The sequence below is a fragment of the Phocoena phocoena genome, chromosome 6 (genome assembly GCF_963924675.1).
Source record: "Phocoena phocoena chromosome 6, mPhoPho1.1, whole genome shotgun sequence".
NCBI lineage: Eukaryota > Metazoa > Chordata > Mammalia > Artiodactyla > Phocoenidae > Phocoena > Phocoena phocoena.
The window spans coordinates 64,592,418-64,619,097 of record NC_089224.1 but is presented as its reverse complement, the minus strand read 5'-3'; the positions used below and the strand labels follow the sequence as shown (position 1 = coordinate 64,619,097).

The 26,680-nt window shown below is 41.6% G+C and overlaps 1 protein-coding gene across 1 annotated transcript in view; it reads right to left on the bottom strand.

Moving 5' to 3' along the window:
* The window catches only part of PGM5 (phosphoglucomutase 5), a 190,580-nt gene extending 175,092 nt beyond the window's left edge, over positions 1-15,488 (bottom strand). Inside the window, exon 1 of the mRNA XM_065878766.1 lies at positions 15,213-15,488. Within this exon, the coding sequence (XP_065734838.1) occupies positions 15,213-15,473 (261 nt within the window). The 5' untranslated portion in view covers positions 15,474-15,488. The remainder of the gene's footprint in view (positions 1-15,212) is intronic.
* Positions 15,489-26,680: the final 11,192 nt, after the last annotated feature.

Sequence of the window (26,680 nt, the reverse complement as noted above, 5' to 3'; positions counted from 1 at the left end):
TGCTCAACATCACTAATCATTAGAGAAATGCAAATCAAAGGTACAATGAGGTACCACCTCACACTGTCAGAATGGCCATCATCAAAAAAATCTACAAACAATAAATGCTGGAGAGGGTGTGGAGAAAAGGGAACCCTCTTGCACTGTTGGTGGGAATGTAAATTGATACAGCCACTGTGGAGAACAGTATGGAGGTTCCTTAAGAAACTAAAACTAGAACTACCATATGACCCAGCAATCCCACTACTGGGCGTATACCCTGAGAAAGCCATAATTCAAAAAGAGTCATGTACCACAATGTTCATTGCAGCCCTACTTACGATAGCCAGGACATGGAAGCAACCTAAGTGTCCATCGACAGATGAATGGATAAAGAAGATGTGACACACATATACAATGGAATATTACTCAGCCATAAAAAGAAACAAAATTGAGTTATTTGTAGTGAGCTGGATGGACCTAGAGTCTGTCATACAGAGTGAAATAAGTCAGAAAGAGAAAAACAAATACTGTATGCTAACACATATATATGGGATCTGAAAAAGAAAATGGTTCTGAAGAAACTAGGGGCAGGACAGGAATAAAGAAGAAGACGTAGAGAATGGACTTGAGGATGTGGGGAGGGGGAATGTAAATTGGGATGAAGTTAGAGAGTGGCATGGACATATATACACTACCAAACGTAAAATAAATAGCTAGTTGGAAGCAGCCGCATAGCACAGGGTGATCAGCTCAGGACTCTGAGACCACCTAGAGGGGTGGGATAAGGAGGATGGGAGGGAGGGAGGAGATATGGGGATATATGTACGCGTATAGCTGTTTCACTTTCATATAAAGCAGAAACTAATACACCATTGTAAAGTAATTATACTCCAATAAAGATGTTAAAAAAAACATCAAGTTTTTTTGCTATAACAAAACATTTAAGTTTTGTTAAAACATTTAAATATTCAAGTTTATTTGCTATAACAACTTACACTTTCTTAAGTAGTACAGAAGGAACATAGACAATGCTTTAATGCTAAGTCAAAATGCAGATATCTAAATAACTTTTAAGCTATTACAACAATGTACAATTACGTACACTTTGGGGCTAGCACTTAGAAAAATACAGAAATAAATATGTACGGTTTATTTGTTAAATAGGAGAGATTATAGATACAGTTTATCTTATTAAATTTGAATTTTTTTAAAAGGTAATATCTTCTCTGTTTAACATTAAAGTGGGAAAATACACTTGAATAAAATTTCAACCTGAAACATTTTAGTTGTCAGTGGATGATTAATAGGAGATTAAATTCTAGTTATCTGGAAATTTTTGCTCTGTGGATCTGCTCATTAACCCACCAATACCAAAAAAAATGAGGTAATGCTGGACACTGTATATAACTCTAGTTGAGGGACTTCTGAGAGGAGACAACTGCTGCAGGGGATGCAGGAGAGCGGGTGATGAAGCTTCTAAGATAAGACATGGAAAATCGTGAAGATATTTGTGCCCCGTGGGAATGCTCACCAAAAAGTGACCTCAGCAAAGGAGGATTTAAATAATCAAGTGGCTAGAAGGACCAGCTCTGTCAAACCAGTCTGCCTCTTTCCCCAGCCACTCCTGTCATTGCCCAATGGGCTCGTGAACAGGGTGGCCGACGGCTGCAGGGAGGTAGATCAAGTGTGGGCTCAGCACATGGACCTCCACTCATCAAGGCTGACCTGGCTGCGGCCACCGCTGAGGGCCCTATGTGCCCCCAGCAGAGACCAGCCCTCAGCCCAAACTCCACCTCTGTGTTCACATTACCCTCTCTGTGTGTCTGTTTTCTCCTCTTCTGTCAATTCTCCCTCTCCTAATTAGCCCAAGGCAAATATCATCAGAAGAGCTATGACTTTCAAGATCTAGTAATTGATCAAAGAAACATAACCTTTGGAAGCCCTGTTGTATAAAGAAAAAGCAACAGCAACTTAAAGTTAAAAGATCTAGATATGAGTCTTTGCTCCACCCCTGACCTAAGCAAATTGCGTCACTTGTCTGAGGCACCTTGTCTTCATCTGCAAAGTTGAGAGGGTTCAGGGTCATGAAAATTCATGTAAGATGAGATTATATAAACTCTTCATGAAGCTCAACATGACCCAAATCATGCTATTGCCTTCCCCAAGCCCCCTCCCCTCCCCCAACATTTAAAATTCAATTTTAGACCTTAAATTAACCCTTAAACTACCATTTCCCTTTCTGAAAAAGTCTTAGAAGTACTATTCTCTGCCAATGTTGCAGACTGCTACCTTGCAAGAAAAAGATGGTCTACTTACATCATTGGCTTTGGTTTGGTTTACAGCATTGAAGCAGGCAACATCTGACTTCTCTTCCTGAGTGAAACCCAGACCACAGGCTGGGGAGGTCTGAGCCATGGCACTCTGCTGCTCCCTCGCTGACCCTCCCAAAGGGGCACTGGAGGAACTGTCATGCCCATACCACAGTCTGTCTTTGACTGGAGGAAAGGAAACCCCACCCAGCCCTGCAGATGGTGCACCAACCTGGGTGGGCTTTACTGCTACTGAGAAACATGTCCTTCAGTTCCCACTAGGAAAGGGGGGCAAAGTAGACCCCAGTCCAGTGTTGCTTACACACACACACACAGAAGGCACACAGATACAGACAGATATCAGGATCCACAGGTAGCCATGAGAACACTGTCACACCAGCACCTGCAGACACATACGTGAGGCACACTTCCCCAGACACCCAGATACACAGACCCAGCATTAACTTGTTCTTATCCAGTCATGACTGCTAAATGCTAGGGAAAGGGAGGATGTAGCAGGTAGCCATGTGCAATTACCATCAATCATTTCCCTCAGTGCAGTTACTTATAATCTCTCTGAGTTTATTCTTCTAACTAGATGCCAGCATCTTCCACCAACTCTTACGCCTCACCTAGATTGCATCACCATTTACTCCACCCATGAGTGGGCACAGCAAGTGCCTCAGGAATCGATATGCCCTTCCACATACCACAGACCAATGTCCTGAAACAGAGAAAATTTTATTTCGTGAAGCTTTCTCCAAGCACATCCATACTTTACACCACGTGCCATATACGATGAATTTTTTTTAATGATTTTATTTCTGATGGCTCCCTCTTTTCAGAACACTAACAACTACTCTTCTAACTTAGATTTAGTATGAGTTCAGTTTCTAATTACCTCAGATTAAAGTCCCAGAGAGCAGCAATATACAACTTAAACCCTCAGGGTAGACGTGGAATTTTGATACCAAATGATTTTTCCCCAGTAACATAACACTAAAGAAAGCAGGATTGTTTTCATGTGCGAAATCACTAAAATAAGATTTCCACTTTCTGGTTTCCTTTTAACTTTAAGTAAGTCATAAAAAAAGAGTCCCACAGAGAGAAAAGAAAAAGTAAGCATGACATTCTTCAATAACCTCTGGTCACTGTGTCACATCCCTGTCATTCCCAAAGTGAATCAGAGAGAGTAAAAAGGGCACTAAACAGAAACTTCCTTGATGCTTCACAGACAAGAGTGCTGTACAGGACCACACAGCCACCACCATGTCCACCTACAAAGTGCATGGAAAGCCATAAACACAAAGATGCCTGTTTCTCATCTCCTTGGTTAAACAAAAAACAAAAGCCATGAAGGAAACCCAGAGCCACGCTGCTGTGGATGGCCAGGCTTCAGTCTCTCGTCCCTGCTGTCAGAGAGGAGTACCAGCCCCTGATCACTGCTGCACGTGAGTAAGCAGGAGATGGCTAAGCGGAATTTTGAGAAATAACAAACTCAAGACATGGATGTAGTCATCCAAACATCAAGGGACTTCTCCATTTGCACATGGATAATTGTGCAGTTATACGCTTTGTTGCACGGAGACCAGATGGGAGCAACCGAGCTCATCCTCAGATGCGTGTTCCCCTGGAAGCCTTGACACACATACCCAGGGGCTGGAGGGTGAGACGAGAGTTCATTAGAACCAAACCAAGCCAATGTGGGTATCACATTTGATTCCCAACATCTGGACAGGTGCAGAAAAGTCACAGGCATCTGGAAGTTTGGCCCAAGTTCTATTCCTCAATCAGCCCACCGATTCTCAAGGTCTCACTGAGAAGATCAGGCCCTCTAGCTTTCCTTGGGTGCAAAATGGGGGCAATGAAATTGGAACTTATGTTCCTACTGGTAATTCAGTGCTTGGAAGATACTGAAACCTTTACCTTAAGATATAGAACTCGGCTCACTGAAAGAAGAAAGGGCTCTATCTGCTGCCATTTTATGAGGTGATCAACCCAACCAGGTACCAGGATAAGAACTATTGGCTCCATCTGGGTCAAGAAAGCAGGGCTGAGTGCCCTGAGATAAGCTGAGATTTTGGCATTCAACGGGAAATGATGCAAAAATGGACTTGCCACCTGCCGGCTATATGACTTTGGACAAGATCCTGAACCCTCTGTATTTCAGTTTTATTACCTGAAAGATAGAGGGTGAAAGAAAGTAACACAGCCAAGCTCCAGCTCAGCATCTGACACCCAATAAATCTTTGATATATTTCCCGTGCCTTCCTTGCTGGTGTCATTTCTTGATTCTTAATTATGAATTTCTAATTCATAGTAATTGAATGCAGTTGTTGTTTCACCAACCTGCAATGGTTTTCTAATTACAAATATATATATGACTTTTATATATATGATAAATATATGTATATATAGTATATGTATGACATTTAGAAAGTACTCATAAGCAAGAAGAAAGTAAAACTCATCTGTAAACCTAAAAGTGACCACAGTAAACATTTCAGTGTCTAACCTTTGTCTATGTGTCTTGGGATATCTCTCTCTCTCTCATTTACATATTTATATTTTTACAAAAGGGATTGTCGTGTAGTCTACATCTTTCACTTAACATATCTACCCCTTCCGTGGAGTCTATCTTTCTCTGTCACTGACTATTTTTTCACAACATGATTTTAGTGGCTGTATAGTCTTCCATTATTTAAATGTACCATGGTTTACTGACCAATATAAAAGTGTTCTTTTACCTAAGTTTTTATATGCGAAACTAAAAATGTTTGAGGACTAAACCCATCCTATGGAATAAATTTAACTCAAAGTAGCTTGCCACCAATTAAACAGAAAATTAGTTGTAACACACCTACGTAAGTGCAATGTCTTCTTTCATCTTTAACCACCAGAACTGCTCATTAAGAAACTGCTGAAGTCCATGGTGATTAGTGACAGGACCTCATGTCTGTATCCTCGTCTTGGCCCGGATCTTCCTCTTTTCATTGCCCCATTTATGCCTCTGACTTGCACCGTCCACTGGTATGTCCCATGCCAGACTGCTAACTTACCCACGTTACTGAGCTCACAGCAGAGAGCTGTCCGTACAAGATCCTGCCTGGAATGCAGGATTTATACTACTTATATTTCTTACTATTGGTCCATCCAACTCCAGCACAAGTTCTATTTATTATCATAGAAACATAGGTCATTTGGGAACATTTAGTCACCTCCTTCAACTCTATGCTGTCTTCAGATACTTCTGTCACCTGGGACTCTGCTCTACTCTCTTTTTGAATATATCCAGGGAAGAAGATGTATCTTCGGGGAGGGGGTGTCCTGGGCACATGTGCACACACATATGCTATTTGATAAACTATCTAAATGCTTAAGAACACTTTCCATCTGGAACCTTTATAAGTAGACAGTATACACACACACACACACACACACACACACAGATATAAAATCCCAAAAGAAAAAACTGACTATCTTTGGCTCTTTTATAGATAGAATACATATATAGAGATTCATATACATATTCCTCTATATATGTGTGTGTGTATTTTTTCCCGGAAAAATCTCAGTCTCTCTTTATAGCTATGTGTTTTTCCCTGAGTAGTTGTCACAGTCAATTAAAATACATATATGCCGATCTTCAAATAAATTCCATCAGACCAATATCTGTCTGGTTGGGAAATAATTACTGTCCATTTGCTAAATGCCACCAACCCTTATACTATGTTCCAGTGAACTAAAGACCTCTGGCAATCACAGATTTACAACTCAGCACGATTAAACAATTTACTGTTATTTATGACAGCAAAGCTAGGTCTTCTGTATTATATTCCACGTTAGCATCTGTCACTTTACATTTGGGAGATCCTGTCCAAAAAAAGATTATGCCTCCTAACCAAACATTCAGCAGGGCTGTAGGAACAGGCACCCTGACAAACATCCTGACAAAATGCTTTTAAGCATCGCTAGAGCTTGCAGCTGTGCATTTTCAGACTACTCAGCAGATGAGCGTGGAGTCTCTTAGCCTCTGCTTCGTCTGTTCCTCTCAGTAATCCCTCACATGGCCCAGTCCATTAGGCTTGAAAATCCGCATGAAATGAGCAGACTAAGATCTGGCCTCAGTTGGGGCAGTGGAGCAGGTATAGAAGGGTGGGTCTGCTCCTAACGTAGCCTGAGCCTCAGAAAGGTTTAAGATTGAAAAGCATGGCTTTGACTCAGCTGATCCATAATAGGAAATAATGCACAGACCATGCAAAAAGAAGTCCTTTACGTTGAGCTAAAGTCTACGCCAGAGCAGCTGCTGCCACCTCAAGTACCGTGACAGGGTGTGCACACATGTGTGTTTGTGTGTGCATGAGTGAGTGTGTGTGTGTGTGTGTGAGCGTTCATGCTGGGAGAGGGGAGAGTATCATGACTTCGGCAGTCACCACCCAAGCCTTAGCCAGCAGCCTGCAGAAATGCCGAAAGTCTTACTAAAGCAACTGTGATCACCTCATGGACGGGCGCCTTCGATCAGTAAGGCTACTGAGAATAAAAAGCATATATGCACATGTCCTTTTATTTTAATCAGAGAAAAATAGTTTGGTAATAGTGGTGCTATATGAATCAATAAAATAATTGACAATAATCCATTACCTCATTCAATCCTCCCCAAACCCCTGGAAGATGTGGGAGGCAAGTATTACGACAGTGCCCATTTTTATAAACGAGGAAACAAACCCCAGAAAACAGGTGACTTCCCCACAGTCATACACGTTGCAAATGATAGTATAATGATTCAAATTCAGAGCTTCTCCTTTTTTTCTTAACTACTCTCTAGTGATGTGTTTAATTATGAAAGCAAGGCATATATACATGTGTAATTACTTAATAAAGAGAAGTATATGAGTAGAAAGGGAAAGGATTCCCCTCCCCCACCAAACACACCCACATACCCCAGATATATTCACTGCTAACTGTCTGGACTATGTTCCTCCAACCCTATTTTCTATGCCTAATTATATACACAAAAGTGGGATCATGCTACACATGACCCTCTACTAATTGCTTTGTTTCACTTTAACAAACTATCATCCACATCTTTCTCATGTCACATATAGATCCACCTCCTTCATTTATGGATATTAATGCATTCCTAGTGTGGTTGTGTCATAAATTATGTACCTGTTCTCTACTGCTGAACACATAAATTGTTTCCAAGTTTTTTTTTTAATAAAGCTGTTTTGTTTTTTTAAGTTTTTTTTTTTTTTGGGGGGGGGGGTGGCCCGAGCTGAGCAGCATGTGGGATCTTAGTTCCCCAGACCAGGGATTGAACCCACACCCCCTGCATTGGAAGCGTGAAGTCTTAACCACTGGACCACCAGGGAAGTCCCTCCAAGTTTTTCTTTAGCAAAATGCTGCAGTGAGTATTCTTGTACATAAATGTTTCCACATTTGTATTAGAAAATTTACAGGATATATTCTTAGAGTAAAGGATTCCTAGATTATTGGACAAGTACTCTATTAATTTAGATACATACTGCCAAATTGCCTGATCAAAAAGTTGTATCAATTTAACTTCCACCAACAGTGTACAAACATGACAATTTTCCAACACCTATGCCAGCTCTGAGTATTTTCTGTTTTTTTCAAATTAATGGATTGTTTTTATTTGTATTTCTTTGGTTACTAATGAGGCTGATCACCTTTTCATGCATTTGTGGTTGCTGTTGACAATATTTCTTTTAAACTGTTTGAATTTTCTTATTGATTTGGGAAAGCTTTTCATATATTGTAGATATTAACCATCTGCTGTAACACTCTCCTCCTAGTATTCTGTGAGGTCTTTTGTCAAGCAGGATAAACTCTGGTCCTATGATTTCAAATTCTTTTCTATTTTTTATTATAAATGTCTAAATATAAAACTACATATGGTTTGGTAGTCTGGCTACCAAACCAGACTCTTATTAGAGGAAAACAATAGAAAGGCAGTAAGTATTCTATTTGTACAAAGCATCTATTAGTAGAGACTTGGAAAGGGAAAGAAAATTGTCTGTGACTTTATGCCAAGAAAAAGAATTTCTTTGGGGATTCAGTGTTCCTAAAAATTTTTTTTCTTCAAACAAATACAGGCATTACTCCAAAATTTGATGTCACTAACAATGCAGGAGATGAAAGATATTGAAAGACTCAGAAAATGTGGATTTTAACAAGTCTTGTGTATATCCCAGATATCCTCTTATTCATAAGTAATTCGAGTCAAGTCAGATGAAAGAACCGAAAACTTTCCCTTTGGCTATGCAAGTATAAACAGTAAAGGCATACTGGCCAAATCTTGAGTGTTTGCAATTAGCTGTCAAGGCTGTAGGCTAACAAAGGACATTGCAGCCCTAGCTTTTTACCTTCAATTTAAAAATCCCTGGGAAATTCAGACCTTTTTTTTTTTTCCTGCTGCCTATTATTCCCAAATAATCCTATTACAGTGTCCATTCATGTCACTGTTGTCTAACAGAAGAGTGGCCAGAGCCCAAAAGATGAACGGTAAGGTTGGTAAAGCCAATACCTCTCCTGAGATTCCCCCCAAATAGGTTCCAACTTCTATTCCTCAAGGCTGTACAGAAACTAGCAAACTTCCAGAGTTCACAAAGGGAACAGATGTTTTATAAAAAATTCTTAGGGCAAGTTTCAGACATAATGTTGCTGATGGGTATCTGTCTTTTCAATAAACATCATTATACTTTATCACAAGATTTAATAAAGCAGCTTAGTTAAAAATGCCATCTGGGTCTCTGGACACATTAAACAAAGCTTAAAATAACCCACCCCAGCAACTGGGAGGGCCCAGCTGTTCTCAAAACCTCTCCCACTCCTTTTACTTCCTCATAAAAAAGTGAATGAGGACTTGAGGCTAAAAGAGTCAAGAATGAACAGACCCAAACAAGGAGAAGGGTGGAACCAAGGGCTCCCTAAAATTTGCTATTTGCTCAGATAATAGATTTTCCATCTCCACAATTCAGGGGATGAGGATTTGGGAAGGGAAGCAAGATAAAGTTATGGGAGGCTCTTTAGGGTTTCCTAATATATTACAAACCAGCCCTTCCTAACATCTGGGCCATAGTAGCCCATTCCATTCACCTATTCTGTTGTGAACACCCATAGAAAATACAGAGCAATCACCACCCACTTCTTTTGCCTTCTAGAGATAGGACCTGGAGCTAGCCATGCCCAGATTTCCAGATCCATTCCAGGAAAGAAGCCTTAGTGTTAAGTACGTTTCCCTCTCTTGCTTCCTTCTTCTTTCATCACTACTGGCCACCCACCACCATATCCCACTCTGCTTCTCTTCCAAATATATGTTCCTTGTCTTTGGGACCAAACCAAAATTTGTTGCCCAGATAGTTCCCATAAATGCCAAGGCAAGTGTATTCTCATTCTTTGGAAACAGACACGTCTTTATGACCTGCTGGAATCAAATACAACCTGTGCCAGCATCTATCCGGAGGGCACGCCCAAGCCCCTCACTGATCTAGCATCCCTCATATCATTTCACTTCATTTGCTACCTCTAAAAGATTTCACAAGCCATTGAGGAGCTCTTGAATCCGGTAAGCTGTACTGTAGGCCAACATTATTATCATCAATGCTGATCATCATATGGCCAGTACAGTGCACAGCTAACTGGCAAATGGATTTTCTCTTGGCTAAAACTTGTTACAGAGCTCTGGGTTAGTCCATACATGCAGTCAAATCATTATTATCTGAGATGTATTCAGTTGACCGTAGTAATACTCCCCTGCAGTTCTTAGTGCTGAGGATGTTACCAAATGCTTTCATATGCAGTGCTTCATTTGATTCTCAGGATAATTCAGAGATGCTATCATACCCAATTTATAGATGAGAAAACAAGTGGTTTCTTGGTATGTCAAGAGGCTAAAGCATTTGCACTGCAACTGGTATGTCAGAGCTAGGAAAATAAGGCAAGCCCTCCAGCTGCTGACACAGTGCTGTTTCTACCATACCTCATTGCCTCCTGGGCTAAAGTCAAAAGAGAGTGTGGTTATTGTATGAAGAAATCTGGTTTGGGTTTGCCAATTACGTACTTGTAGTATTTGTCGACCTCCCTTTATTTAACCGATAGTTGCTTTTGATTGTAACAGTCTGGCTCCATTAAACACACACACACACACATTTTAAATGTTAAATTATAGAACTGTGCTGTCCAGTAGGGTACCTACTAAGCACTTGTGGCTATCTAAGTTTCAATCTTAATTAATTAAAATTAAATAAAATGTAAAATTCAGTTCTTCAGCAGCATCAGCTACATTTCAAGTATTCAACAGTCAAGTGTCCTAGTTGGCTAGGACAGTAGAGATTACAGAACATTCCCATCATCACAATAAGTTCTGTTAGACAGTGCCAATATACAATGTCATCTCAGAAAAAGAAGACTTTAGAAAAAGTCAGAAACATCTTCAGGCAGATACAGTTCTGTCACCTGTCCAATATTAAAGGTAGTTTAGGACTAAAAAAGAAGATTTTTACAAAGAGGAGGAAGAAAGACAGATGCCCTTAGCTGCAAATGGATCTACCCAGAGAAGGGCAAAGGCATTCCTGTAGCCATTATGATGCATTTGGCTTTTCAGTTCTTTAAGACATTAGAATAAATTGATACACAGAGGATCTAAACCCCTGAGGAGGATCTAAAGCAGATGGAAATAGAAATAGGATTAAAAAATCAATTAGTTTCAAACTAAGTCTGATCTCAATTCATTTAAATGACACTATTTACTTCATATACTTAGTTTTTTGTTGTTTGTTTGTTTGTTGCTCTATATAGCATGACAGTTTGTAACTTCAAAAGGGGATTAAAATACTTCTGGGATTTCTTAGATAAATCCACATAGCCCCATAGAAACTACTAAAAAAAAAAAAGGTAGTTTCTTTTCATTCTTCAATAATCTATTAAATTGATTATATAAAAATCCAGGAGTCCATAGTGATATTCGAAAAAGTGAAAGCAAAACAAAACAAAATTCATGTGTCATCAATGGAGGTGGCTATTTCACCAAATTCTTACTCTGAAAATTGGTAATTAAAAAAGAGAGAGAAATAAACACATATTCTGCCTTTCCAGAAGGACCTATATTACAGAATAATCAAATAGCCTAGTAGTGAGGAAAATACCCAGTTTATAGAAAAATGCCAACTAAAACATGTAGATGGAATTAGAGAATTTGAAAATCATCATTTTGAAACCCCTAATGAAATAATCAACTCAAGCCAGTATCATTAATGGATGCTAAAACAATTGGGTAAAAATTGATAAGGAACTGAATATTCACATGGTACAAAGTGCACCCCACAGCCTACTGCTAGTCCCAAAGGGGAAAATAATGGACCATACCACCATAGCGCTATAATTATCCCAGCATCACGGATGATGGAACAATCAGAGACTATGTTTCCTTGTATTATGCAACTGAATACACACCATCACCTATGAAATAATCTTATATAAAAATACCGAACCTGACTCTAATTAAGCCTTTAGACTGATTTCTAGTTCACACACACACACAGGGAATAGAGTGAAAAGTTAAATGACACCATAAAGAAGTAATCAGAAAATTCCAGAAAGGAGGTGGAGGAGACATTCTATAGAAAAACCAACCGACCTAGTCTCGGCAACAAGTCAATTTCATTAACAAAATAAAAATAAAAAGGGAGGTACTTTCTAGGTTAAAAGAGACTTAAGACAAATGTAATGTGTGTTCCTTGATTAGAAGAAACAAGCCTGAACAAATTAGGTATAAAAGACATTTCGGAATAACTGAGGAAATCTGAATGTGGACTGGGTCATAAATAATGTAAAGAAATAATTTTTTATTTTGTTTGGGATGTTAATGATACTGTCACTATCAAGGAAAATGTTCTTCTTTTTTAGAGATCCATACTGAAGAACTTAGGGTAAAATGTCATGTTCTTTAATATATTTTAATATACTTTAGCCCCTCGAAAAGATGAATCAAACATAGAAAAATGTCAACAATCTAGGACAAGGGCATATGGATGTCGTTAATCTATTCTCTACACTTTTCTGAAAGCTTGAAAGTTTCATAACTTTATGAGAAAGTTTTTTAAAATCTCCAATTGTACAGGTATTTGTGTAGGAATCTATTTCAAACTTTATGAGATATTAAAATATTAATAGTGTAGTTTATTGTTTTAGAAATTCCAAACTTCTGTTTTCCTCCAGCAATTTCATAAGCGAAGAGCAACAACCATTTTTTATAGAAAAACTGCTTTGTAAAATTAACTTTTTCAATCAAAACCAAGGTTTTTCAGAGAGAGAGAATGCAGCCCACCTGGTCATATTCAAGTCAGTTCAAAGAGAATAAATTCTATCTTCTACTATTTTCTTTTTTTTTTTTTTTACTATGAATATCCAATGGGAAATCAAAAAAAGGCCAAAGCATTTGGAATTGAAGTTCCCCATTCCTGAGTATAATCAGCAGGCCAAGTCAGGAGGCAAGTGCATCTCCATCAATTTGCAATCATGCAAGACCAATTTTGCTTACTGTGGTCCCTTTTAAACCGCCTCTCTCCTGAAGTCAGCCTTCTGATTATTCACTTTGCTTTAGCAAAAGCTCCCACGAAGCTGAACAAAATGAGGAAAAGACTGGTGAAAACTAGCTGTTTGAAATCGTTACAAGAGTCAACCATCCCTTTCCCCCATGCCCGTCCATCTTAGAATTAATACTTTCAGATTATTTAAAAGACGGTGCGGGCTTCCCTGGTGGTGCAGTGTTTGAGAGTCTGCCTGCCGATGCAGGGGACACGGGTTCGTACCTCGGTCCGGGAAGATCCCACATGCCGCGGAGCGGCTGGGCCCGTGAGCCATGGCCGCTGGGCCTGCGCATCCAGAGCCTGTGCTCCGCAAGGGGAGAGGCCACATCAGTGAGAGGCCCGCGTGCAGAAAATAATAATAATAATAAATATATAAAAATAAAAGACGGTGCTTCTGTGTGGACTTTACTTTGTCTTTCTGTCCTTCATAACAACTGGTAGATTAAATTTGACTCTATTTTAGGTATATATTAACGTATGCTAACTATCTCCTAAAATAAACTCCACTCTTAAAGTCAATGAAATGTGTTTACAGAGAAGACCCACTGAAGTTAAGAGATTGAAGAGTCCTTAGGGTAAAGTGTGCCAAGAAATAATAAAGCATAATAATAACGCGTCCATGCAAATCAACAACTGTAACTCCAAAACTTTCCTGACCCGCAATAAATATTGGACAGGCCATGTTTTTCTCACTCCTTGGAAAACCTGGCCCAGGAAGGAGTATGAAAGCTGCCACAGCTCTCCCAAGGCTCATTATTCTCCATCATTCCGTGGGAACGGCTTTGTCAGACAAGAGTAAAAGACCATTTGTTAACCTCTCTCCAAATCCCTGATTCAGGCCAACTTTCATCAATCCCAAGTGAGGAGCCAGAGAGAAATACAAGTCTTATACCTCCAGCAGCAGCATCTGCTGGGGCTGGAGATCACAGTCCCACCACCCAGCTCACCCTCACCCCAGCCAGGCCCTGTTTCACCCAACTGCTTTTTGGTTAGTAAAAAAAAAATATCCTCTTTCCCTGTTCCAGAAACACTGAGAAGGGGGAGTTAGAGTAGACAAATGTGAAGCATGGACAACCCCAAAGTTGTCTTTTTAAGCAAGAAATGAGAAAATTAAAAAGGATAGGGTTGGAAAGGAGGGAAGGAGGGAATTCAAAAGCCAGATCATTGTTTAGTTTCTCTTTTTTAAATGTTCACACTCACTTATACATCTGCAGAGGTTTCACTTAAAGGGAAGTTCTATGTGTGTGGATCTGACTGCATTAACAAGGCTTTAAGTTCCTCTTTTAGACAATGTTTCCCACAGAGAATTCAGGGACCCTTGAAGTCAGTATCCCTCTTGAGACGCTGCTGGCTTTGGAAAGGAGAAAATCAGGGTATGGGGATATGTCAAAAGGTGCGTCTAGTTGTAGGATAGGGAGAAAGGAAGGAGAAAGAGAAAAACTCAAGGTCTGAGAATTCACATTGCAAAAGAAGACTACTTAAGTGGTGCGGGAAAGGAGGATGAAAACTGCAGGGGAGAAGAGGCATGAAATGTTGTCAACTGCCAAAGGGCATCTTGGAGAGAGGTTGGGAATTGCTTCAAGAAAAGCATTGCAAATCTCATTTCTGACCATTTAGAGATTTGCCTCCCCGGAACCGAGAGCCCAGTCTGTATAGGTTCACACTGATTCCCGGCCCATCCTTTCCCTAATCAAATCAATTATGAAATATAACTCCATGAACCAATGATATTAAAAACCTTCAGGGTCCACGCTTGCTAAATATGTCAGTAACCAACACTGGTGTGTGTGTGTGTGTGTGTGTGTGTCTTCGGAGCCAACACTACTGTTAAATTTGGCAGAGCCAAGATGTGGAGTAGAAGAAGACTGCAAATGGGATACAGAAGTGGGGTGGGGAGGGGGACAACTATCAATATATTGGTAGCGGGAGGGTAGTGAAAACGGTCAGAGCAAATATTTTTAAAGGGTTGGGGAAGAGAAAGTCGAGAACAGCGAGCAGGTGCAGGACATGGTCAGAGTCCAGAGAGAGTTCAGGGCGATGTGGCAGGTCGGTCGGGATGCCCGGCTGGGCTCAAAGAAGGGCGAGCAACCCTTAAGGCCTTTCGGAGCGGCGGGCGCGACACAGCCCGGGCGTCCCGGGTGCGCCGGGGAGGCTGCGGGGAGCTGCGGTGGCGGGACGCGGGCGGAGGGGACCTGGGGGAGCGGCCGAGCCCGGGAGCAGGGTGGGGGTCTCGGCTGGGCCTGGGGCGGGCCGGCGGAGAAGGCAGGGTGAGGAGGGGGACTGCGGACGCGAGGGGCGGCATGTCACTCACCCCGTTGGCCGCGGCCATCTGCACCACGATCTCCGTGGCCGTCCTGCTGAAGTACCTGCCGTCGCTGCCCACCACCATGGTGCAGCCCTGGCGGTCGCGCAGGTCGATGGACGACAGCACGCTCTGGATGAAGTTGGGCAGGTAGTTGCGCTGACCCTCGAAGAGCCCGGTGGGCCGTCGCAGCCCCCCGCCGCCGGCCGGCCGCTGGTCCTCGTAGGGCGCCGTCGGCACCGTCAGCACCGGGATGGGGCTCCCCTCCATGGCGCCTCCTGGCCGGTCCTGCCGCGGCTCCGGGAGCCGGAGGGAATCTGCAGCCCGACGGGGCCCCCACCAGCTTGGCGGCGCGCCCGGGCTCCGCCTCGCGCCGCGGCCCCCTCTGCGGCCGGCCCGCGCCCCGCGCCCTCCTGCCGCGCCGACCGCTCCTCCCTCTGCGCGCGGCCCCTAGCTGCCCCCGCAGAGTTTGGCCTCTACCTTCCAAGAAAAGTTCGCACCCGCCCAACTTCCTCTCCGGCCGGAGCGCCCGACGTGCCCGCAGCTTCTTCTCCCAGCTGGACTCACTTTCGTGGTGTCCCAAAAGCCCCTTCCCAGTGCCAACTACCCCGATCCCGGGGACGCCTCCTCGCGCGCCTAGCCCGAGCCTTCCCCGGTGATCGCGTCTCCCCCAGCACACCCTCCGCTAGAAAACAGCCGGGGAAGGGGTGGTGAGAACTTGACCAGGATTGGGGGTCCTCTCCCCGTACCCGCGGCCCCTCTCCCCTCCAACCCGCAGCCCTGCCTCCCGGCCTCCCAGGGAGTGAGCGGTTTACAAGCACCAGTTTCTCTTTTGAACAAGGACAGGGGTGGAGTTGGGAGGGGGCTGAAACCTTTTGCCATCAGAGAACAGCCCCAGCCAAAAATAACCCTGGAAGAGCGAGCTGAGAATTGTTATCTTCTGCCAGCGCTGAAATTGGAGGCTGGGCGCTGCGAGTGTGTCTGCGTGTGTACACACACCCCACCACTACCATTTGTTGCAGGGAATCACATACTGTCAGGCCCTTCAATCCAGCAGGATCCACCCAGCCATCCACACTTTTCCCCAGGCTCTCTGAAGGCAGCACACTTCTCAGGAAGAAAACTTTTTTTTTTTTTTGCTTGTTTGTTGTGGTGGTCACAACAGCAGCAACACAGATGCGTGGACGCGTATTTCCTTATTCTTCTTGCCCTTTCACCCTCCCTGGCCCAGCTCCTGCTTAGAAACAGGCTGTCCCACACTGTACGTGTCCACACTGCGGAGCTCTTACCAGGATTCATCGCTTTCACTAGGAGGAGGGTAAAGCCCTTTGTGAGGCCCTACCAGGAATGAATGAACAAACCCAAATTAAACAAGGACAGGGTACCAGGAACTGGGCTTGCTCCTTTCACAAGCTTTCTGGCATCTGGGGGTGGGGTGGGGAGGGGGGGGGGTGGTCAGAGATGTGCTGCCTTCTCTCCATAAAGCCCACCAAAAATCCCAAATCAAGAAATTCCCCATAGAAAATCAACAGGCAAAAAGGATAAAGCCCCAAAAGGGAAGAAACAATTCTCATTTTTGCTTCTATCTCCTTTCACCCTCAAAGCATTTTTGCACCCACTAAAGTCACTGAAATCTCCTGCTTCTTCTCCTCCTCCAAATATTGTCCACTTCCTGGGACTAAGCTGGATTTGCTGCAGGATTATAAAGTGTTTGATCATAGTAAGATGACTGTGAATAACAGCTCACACTTATATGTTGTTTTGCAGCTGACAAAAGGCTTTGCATCTGTTTTCTCTTTGGAGGCTCAAAACAACTAAAAGAAGTAGTAATGGCATTCATATCATTCCCATTTTACAGATGAGAAAAAGGAGGCTTTCTGTGAGGTTGAAGGAAGTGGCCAAGATGGCACCTACATTCAGTACAAATTCTTATGTGGCCCCTCCCCTTTTTATTAATGTCATTAAAGTGTGAAGTCATCAACTGAATCCTATTGAGACTCTAGCTTTTCTCTTCAACAGTGAAGGTTGTGTGTGTGTGTGTTGTTGTTGTTGTTTTGCCTCTACTCTCTCCATTCCCCTGTAAAGTTCCTGACTTTATGGTTGAGGGAGCCTTCTCTTAGCACCAAATAGAATGTCAACACTTCTAAGGACCTGTGCACATCTCTATGATGGGGGATTTTTTTAACCACTTTCTAATCACATTTCATTTTGCAAGGAAGGACAGTATCATTCCCAGGAGAGGGTGGTAAGTCCTCTGTCCCAGACAAGAAGAAAAGGATGCAGCCTCCAAGCCTCAGACATAACCAGAAGGTCTCCAGGACTCCATCTCTGCACTTCTAGGACCTGCCTCTCTCTTGACATCACCATCATTCTCTCCTACCACAGCCCAGCTCCTTCCCCAGGGCTGAGGACAAGTCAGGCACATCTCAGATAAGATTTTACAGCTTTACCAGCCAAAAGGAAAGTCTCTTCCCTTGGTTCTAATCCCCAAATTCCCAAAGACTCTGGTCCAATTTGAGGCAACACAACCAACCACAAAGCAGGAACCCCACAGTGAAAGGGACAAAGTTCCTCCAAAGTCAGGGGGTGCTGGTCCCCAAAGGCAGGAGAGATGGGCAAACAAACCGTAACTGACCACCACATAATTGACACTTTCGCTGATAAAGTCTTTTGAAAATTATTTTTCTGTTCTCTGAATTCACATAGCACTTTGTACCACTCCTAAGGAGTGTTTCATGTGCTGCTACACCTTTCTATATGTCTTCTCTCCTCCAGCTGTATGTGGCCTTGGAATAGTTCCTTACCCTCTCCTCACCTCAGCATCATCATTGTGAAATGGGGAATATTATAACCCCGACCTCATAAATTGTTGGGAGGATGAAAATATATCAGTACAGTGCCCGACAAACCGAAGGGCATTCAATAAATGTTAGATATTCATATTATTGCCGTCTATATAGTATTTGTCATTATTATCAATGTCTTATATACTAAGAACTACATTTTATATCTTTGTAGACCACCACTGTACGTCAACATCTTTGGGCAAAGGTAATATTATATAAAGTTTGGTTGAATTAATCTGTGGCTTTTGACAATGGAAACTCAAGGTATACAGAGTAACTTGCCCTTGAAACATACAAAAAGGGCTTATGAACTAAAGAAATCTCTTCAAAGCTGCCCCCAATTTTGATCAAGTTAATTCCAACAAATGTGTCACAGTGATGGAGAAAAGGAACCTGAGAGGGCTCCACAGGTAAGAAATGCCTGCCCAGAGTTGCTCACTGGTAAAATGAGAAGGTCGGATTAGATCAGTGTTTCCCAAAGGGTTTTCCTTGTAACACAAGTGCCTCCCAAATGCTGCATAAACGTTTCATAGTCAAGTAACTTTTTAAAATCCTGCATGCTCTATCCCATTCTTGGAGTTTCATGATACGCCTTTTCACACTGACACCTCTGAAAGTGCATTTGTTTAATGTCTTCTTGAACCAGTGCTTTTCCCAACCTAAACGCACACAACTAGTTTGCTTAGGGAAAGGGACTCAGACTAGCTTTGGAGCTACAGCTAAGACAGTCCCCTCCCCACTTCATGTGTCCTCAGTGGGCTAGGTCAGGGATAAATACATTTTCCTGATTCTAAGGGGCTGGTCATCCTTCTGTGCTGAGTTCAGAGCTTCTCTATAGCGTGGGTCACAATGAAGTGGGCCCTGTTCGCCTACAGATGCCTTCCAGGCTTCTCTGAGCCTCCAGGGAAAGGCCTCTCACTGAGAATTCTTGGCATGAAACAGGGGCAACCGATATATCCTTCCTTCCCCTTGGGATTTCCTTGCTCTTAGAAAGGTGTCAGCTGCTATCATCACGTAGAGACTACACTAGCTGGCTCACCTAGACCAGCATTTCTCAAAAAGAGAATGTGGGGTAAAATAAATCTTGAAACACTTCAGACTTTATCCACCCTCTTGGAGATTCACAAAGCACATTAGCATATGAAAGACTCCGTGAAGTTCCGCAGGAAAAATACCTGTTTAACTTGAACCCAGCATTCCCAAATTTTATTTGACCATGGGGCCCATATCCAAAACACCTATTAAGAAATCAAGGACATTAATATTCCATGAAACACTTTAGATCTCTGGGATCCCTTCGAGCCATATCATTTCTATGATTTGCTTTTTTACTTATGAGGCATTAAAAGATTAACTTCTATCAGGCTTCCATTTAGGAACTTATCAGAACGTACAAGCGGGGGCACTGGTAAAATTGCCCAGTTAAAAAAAATACCCTTGAGTGATTATGAGACTTAAAATGAATTTTATACACACACGCACGCGCGCACACACACACACACACATATACATTTACATATAATTTTATTCTCTATACTCTGTTCTTCCACACTGCCCTGCCCCCGATCCCCTGGCTGGCAGAAAAGGCTGGCACAGGTCTGGCCCATGGTAGTTTTATATTCTTGCTGAGTCGGAGTCCACTTCTGTGCACACAGGGCATGCTAAAAACACACTGTTGACTCACTGACTCTTAAGAGCAGAAGAAATGCCAAAAGTACAGGACAAGAGGCAGAAAAGCAGGTGGAAAATGTCACGGGAGAGTCCTCTAAGGAAGCGCTAGTTCCCTTTTTAATCTGCCCAAACACCTTCTGGTGGTACGGAAAGTCAGTTATATATTTCTCCTAAAACGCCACCTTCCACTAAGCCTTCTGTTCCCCAACAAATGAAATAACATATAGTAATTCCAACAGAACTTTGTTTCTCTACTTCCTGTAAGGCCTTCAGTGTAAGGCCACTAAAGTGAATGTTCAAGTGATGGAAATGTGCATGTCCCATGTGTATCTTATAAATGGTTGTGAACTTGTCTCTGTGTTCTCACATCTAGGCTTCAAAACTTTGTCGCCCACCTTCATCAGTGACTACCCAGTCGGCCTTGGACAAGTCGCTTACCCTCTCTAAAGCTCACTTTCCGCATCTGTAAAATGGGCATAATGCTATCTGCCTCCTAGGGTTGATGATCATATCCAGAGACCTAATGTGTGCAAACTGCTTAGCACAGGACCTGGGACATAACAAGGGCTTAATAAGTGCTCGCTGTAATTATTATGATTTACTATTACTATCACTAAAATAGTTATTATTGTTATTATAATCATTACTATAATAATTATTACCATAATAATTCTTAATCTTTGTATCAAATAGTATTGTCTTTGAGGCATCAATGGACTATGTCTGATTAACTTCCAGCACAATATCTAGCATAAGATCACATGCAAATTAGGGAACTAGTGTTAAGGATGAAAAAAATTATCTTTATTGACCCTTAAAGACTTCATACGTAACTGGGCAAAAAGAGTCATCCATCTCACACATGGAAAGTCCAGTTCCTCTGGAGTTTGTTTTTGGAGGTAATTACAGGATGCCTAGAAACATTGAAATGCTGTTTATCAATCTCCTGAGACCAGCACAAGGTGATGGGCACAACCAATGCAGACGTGGCCTCCTGACTGCTGCATGCACTGGCGTCAACTTTGAAAAGCACTTGATGTTAACTAACTTGTAAAAACTGTGCTTTTTGGAAAGCAAAAGGTTTCATTTTAAATCAGTTTTACCTAAACATAATAGGCCTCTGATCTGCCAAGAATGAAGATTTGATTTCCGTGGGTCCCCCACAGTATCTAGAAATATCAATGATATACAGTAACAGATGATTTAAAACTTTAGAGTCTTATCAAAGTTCTTTATTCTATAAAAGGCAAATAAAGTTTACTTTTCTAAAGGAATCTCAATACTTTTTAACAGCTGAATTTTGTTTCTAAAGGCTTCAAAAAGGAACACAATTTAGATCTTTATTAAAAAGGGAATGTGGGCTTCCCTGGTGGCGCAGTGGTTGAGAGTCCGCCTGCCGATGCAGGGGACACGGGTTCGTGCCCAGGTCGGGAGGATCCCACATGCCGCGAAGCCGCTGGGCCCGTGAGCCATGGCCGCTGAGCCTGCGTGTCTGGAGCCTGTGCTCTGCAACGGGAGAGGCCACAACAGTGAGAGGCCTGCGTACCGCAAAAAAAAAAAAAAAAAAAAGGAAATGTATTTTCCATGTTTTACTTAAATTATATTGCATTAGTCATTTGCAATCATAGTCTATATGGAATTTTCCTTTGGTGGTTTTTATGTTTGGGTTTTAGGAAGGGACCCCCAACATATGGCTAATCTCTGAATAAATATTTTAACATTCCTAGGTAAAGTCAATTTTTAAAAAGCTGTTTTATATCCATCTATGTCATGGAGCTAAGTAACATGGCTTGCCGTACAAGCCAGTACTCCTGCCGTATGAATGGGTTTTTTTCAACCATGAAGTCCGGGTGAATTTGCATGACTGGTAGTGAAATACTGTGTTATCAGACCCAGCCAGTTTGATGCCATCCTCAAGTCCCTCTAGCCCAGCCCAGATCCAGCTCAGGTTTTACTCACACACTTAACCAGGAACTACTATCCCCAACAATTCTATGCACCCTGCCAGGCCAATTTTCTCTGTGAGATTCTTCCAACCTTTCCCCCATTCCCTCAGAGTACATCTACAGAGGACACACACATTTGAAAAGTAACTCAAGCAAATAGAGAAACAATGCACACAACCACTGCATTTTAACCTAGGATTTTCTGGACATGCTGTTTTAACCCAAAAATGATGCCAGTGGTTGGAGTTTCATAGATTAAACTATGGCTCCCAACTTCACAGCCATGCCCATGGGTACCTTCACTGTTTTGGCATTTTTCTTCCCCCTGTTTCTAGTGTTTTCTTGGAAGCCAGAAAGTAGTCACTTTTCATTTATCATGGAATTGATTTTTTCCAACTTTCCGTAGGAGCCAAAATCAACCTGGAGATTTGTATCCAACAACAGTTCTGTTTGTGCATCTGAGATCCCCAACAAGTGTGACTGACTCAGAGACATCATTCATGACAGCAGCTCAGAGCTCAACAGTAACGTTTTATCATTGACCCTGCCAGGTGTCCAACATAGGGTGTTATTCCCCTTTACTGTGTCCAAACTTCTGATAGATATTAATCATTGGGATTCAAGAATGAGGAAATGGACTTTCTGAGAATTCTCAGCAATTCCAGAATTCATGTTAGTATTCTGTAATTTTCATAAAACTTGCACTTACATGTTTTTGAAAAATAATAAGTGACCATAATAATAAGTAGAGAGGGGCTTCCCTGGTGGCGCAGTGGTTGAGAGTCCGCCTGCCGATGCAGGGGACACGGGTTTGTGCCCCAGTCCGGGAGAATCCCACATGCCGCGGAGCGGCTAGGCCCGTGAGCCAGAGCGGCTGAGCCTGTGTGTCCGGAGCCTGTGCTCCGCAACGGGAGAGGCCACAACAGTGTGAGGCCCGCGTACCGCAAAAAATAAATAAATAGCTAAATAAAAATAATAAGTAGAGAATCGTTTTTCTGTGATAGGATTACATGAAAAGTTTTCATGGTCTTTTGTTTAACAAGATATAATACCAAATGTATGATTTATTATTATGATTAACCAACAAATTGTGACAAGATTATTGAATTCAATAACCTGTAAAAATGATCTCTACCTGATAGACACAGGATCATAGAAAACATTAAAAAGAAATGAACGTTAACACAAAATAAATGCTAAATAAAAATAATGTTTAAATTGGAAGATAATTCCACAAATATTTAAAGATTCTCATTCTTTAAATGAAATTTTTAACCCCACAAAGCATCAATTGTTCTAATAGAATTCAAATAATGCAATATTTGGATCTCCTGGCAAGGTGAAGAGGACTACAGAGAAGTAATTGTCAGAATAGCCAATTTAAGGACATACTTTGCTTCCAAAACCTGGTATTTCTTAGAACACCACTAATACGATTTGTGAGAAGTATCCTAAGGCCTATAAACTTACTAATATTTATCTGCAGGAATTATTCACTGTCAGCAGTGGACAGAGCAATGAAGACACTTAGAGCAACAGACACAAGAGAGTCTCCCTGATGCTTCTCTTCCACTGCTCATGTCCCGGTTCCCAAAAATGCTGACCTGGACCTTTGTCTCTGTGCATCAATATTTCCTGCTCTTGCTTTCAACTTGAAGTCAGTGAATTTCTTCAAACCAGTAAGGTCTCTATACGGACTATTAAGCTTTCATTCTCACAGGAGAATTATAACACTTCTTCCAGTTTTCTGGATTTCTCAACTGATAGTTCTCAGAATCTAGAATTTGGTAGTCCATATAAATTTCCCTCAGAAATGCCAGAAGGGAATTCCCAAATGGACAAGTGTTTTTCTCTATATTCCTTTTCACAAGAAACCGTAAACACAGAGGTTTCCCTCTCATCACCAAATTTTCTCTGCTCACTATCGTTGTCACTTCTTTAGATGTCCTACTCACAGTTTCCCCTCCTCTGGAAACAGCCCCAATACCATGGGACAGGTTCTCGGTGGTTATGTCCTTTCTGCATTACCCTGCATTCTTGACCATATACCGGCAGCTGACCTAGGGAGGACACCTGGCCCAACTGGATTCTCTTACTGTCTCTGGAATTCGAATATTGGAACCCAGACATACAAAGACTGGGGGCCACTGTGGCCATATTGATATTGATATTGATGACAGGTGTGGGAGGGGTTGAATCTGTACCTACCTGTTGCTCAAATCCCAGGAGCTGTCCTGAATTCCTCTTTCCCAGTCATGGGGTACTTAAGATGCCCCAATAATCTTTATGAAATCCCTCCCTGGTTTAAGCTAGCCAGAATTAGTTTCTGTTGCCGCCAATCAAAAGCAAATACATAATTATTCCTTGGCCCTAGTTCCTTTAATTTTTCAGGAAAAGAAGTAAAAAGTGACAACATAAAATACCATTTATCTAACATTTGGAAACACACAAAGGAGTACTTTGTACAGTTTATGATGCACTCATATGTAGTACGGACATAAATCATCTACAATGTGCACATGTATATCAAGATCATGGCTGCCTTGGGGGATGGGGGAGAACATGGGCCCGGAAGAGGCACAAGGGGAGACTTCAACAGTTACAATAATGCTTGATTTCCAGGTGCCCATACGACCCAGTTAGCCTGAGGCTGTTGAATTTACATTTGTTAACCCAGCATAATTATCAACAGAAGGCCCTTCTTTCTCAAGAGTATCCCAGTTTGGATACTAAGCTCTATGACCATGCTTTAAGAACACTTTAAATAATTATAGAAAAATACTTCTGCATATTTTCCTGTATGGTTGAAATATTTTATAACAAAAATAATTCAAACTTATTACACATACAGAATGTAGCTGCCAAAGCCCCTGCTTTGATATCCCAGCCATGAATCCCTCTAGAGCACCTTCCCCATACAACACTTGTGAGGATTCAACGAGACCAGCTCTATGAAGCACTCATCAGTGACCTGAACTAAGAGACAGTCGCCATTAAGGTGACATTTCTTTATTCTAACCAAACTCCTGGTAAGTTATTTAGGGACATTTTAATTTTATTTTTTTTCTTTTAAATTAGTTTTATTAGTTATCTATTGTATACAAATTAATGTATATATGTCAATCCCAATCTCCCAATTCATCACACCACCACCCGCCCCCGACTTTCCCCCCTTGGTGTCCATGTTTGTTCTCTACATCTCCGTCTCTATTTCTGCATTGCAAACCAGTTCATCTGTACAATTTTTCTAGGTTCCACATATATGTGTTAATAAACAATATCTGTTTTTCTCTTTCTGACTTACTTCATTCTGTATGATAGTCTCTAGGTCCATCCACATCTCTACAAATGACCCAATTTCGTTCCTTTTTATGGCTGAGTAATATTCCATTGTATATATGTACCACATCTTCTTTAACCATTCATCTGTTGATGGACATTTAGGTTGCTTCCATGATCTGGCTATTGTAAATAGTGCTGCAATGAACACTGGGGTGCATGTGTCTTTTTGAATTATGGTTTTCTCTGGGTATATGCCCAGTAGTGGGATTGCTGGGTCATATTGTAATTCTATTTGCAGTTTTTTGAGGAATCTCCATACTGTTCCCCATATTTACATTCCCACCAACAGTACAAGAGGGTTCCCTTTCCTCCACGCCTTCTCCAGCATTTGTTGTTTGTAGATTTTCTGATGATGCCCATTCTAACTGGTGTGAAATGATACCTCATTGTAGTTTTGATTTGCTTTTCTCTAATAATTAGTGATGCTGAGCAGCTTTTCATGTGCCTCTTGGCCAACTGTATGTCTTCTTTGGAGAAACGTCTACTTAGGTCTTCTGCCCATTTTTTGATTGGGTTGTCTGTTTTTTTAACACTGAGCTGCATGAGCTGTTTATATATTTTGGAGATTAATCCTTTGTCTGTTGATTGGTTTGCAAATATTTTCTCCCATTCTGAGGGCTGTCTTTCATCTTGTTTATAGTTTCCTTTGCTATGTAGAAGCTTTTAAGTTTCATTAGTTCCCATTTGTTTATTTTTGTTTTTATTTCCATTTCTCTAGGAGGTGGGTCAAAAAAGATCCTGCTGTGATTTGTGTCAAAGAGTGTTCTTCCTATGTTTTCCTCTAAGTGTTCTATGTCTGGTCTTACATTTAGGTCTTTAATCAATTTTGAGTTTATTTTTGTGTATGGTGTTAGGGAGTGTTCTAATTTCATTCTTTTACATGTAGCTGTCCAGTTTTCCCAGCACTACTTATCGAAGAGACTGTCTTTTCTCCATTGTGTATCCTTGCCTCCTTTGTCATAGATTAGTTGACCACAGGTGCATGGGTTTATCTCTGGGCTTTCTAAACTGTTCCATTGATCTATATTTCTGTTTTTGTGCCAGTACCATATTGTCTTGATTACTGTAGCTTTGTAGCATAGTCTGAAGTCAGGGAGTCTGATTCCTCCAGCTCCATTTTTTTCCCTCATGACTGCTTTGGCTATTCGGGGTCTTTTGTGTCTCCACACAAATTTTAAGATTTTTTTTGTTCTAGTTCTGTAAAAAAAATGCCATTGGTAAGCTGACAGGGATTGCATCAAATCTGTGGATTGCATCAAATCTGTAGATTGCTTTGGGTAGTATAGTCATTTTCACAATACTGATTTTTCCAATCCAAGAACATGGTATATCTCTCCATCTGTTTGTGTCACCTTTTATTTCTTTCATCAGTGTCTTATAGTTTTCTGTGTACAGGTCTTTTACCTCCTTAGGTAGATTTATTCCTAGGTATTTTATTCTTTTTGTTGCAATGGTGAATGGGATTATTTCCTTAATTTCTCTTTCTGATCTTTCATTGTTAGTGTATAGGAATGCAAGAGATTTCTGTGCATTAATTTTGCACCCTGAAACTTTACCAAATTCACTGATTGGCTCTAGTAGTTTTCTGGTGGCATTTTTAGGATTATCTATATATAGTATCATGTCATCTGTGAACAGTGACAGTTTTACTTCTTCTTTTTCAATTTGGATT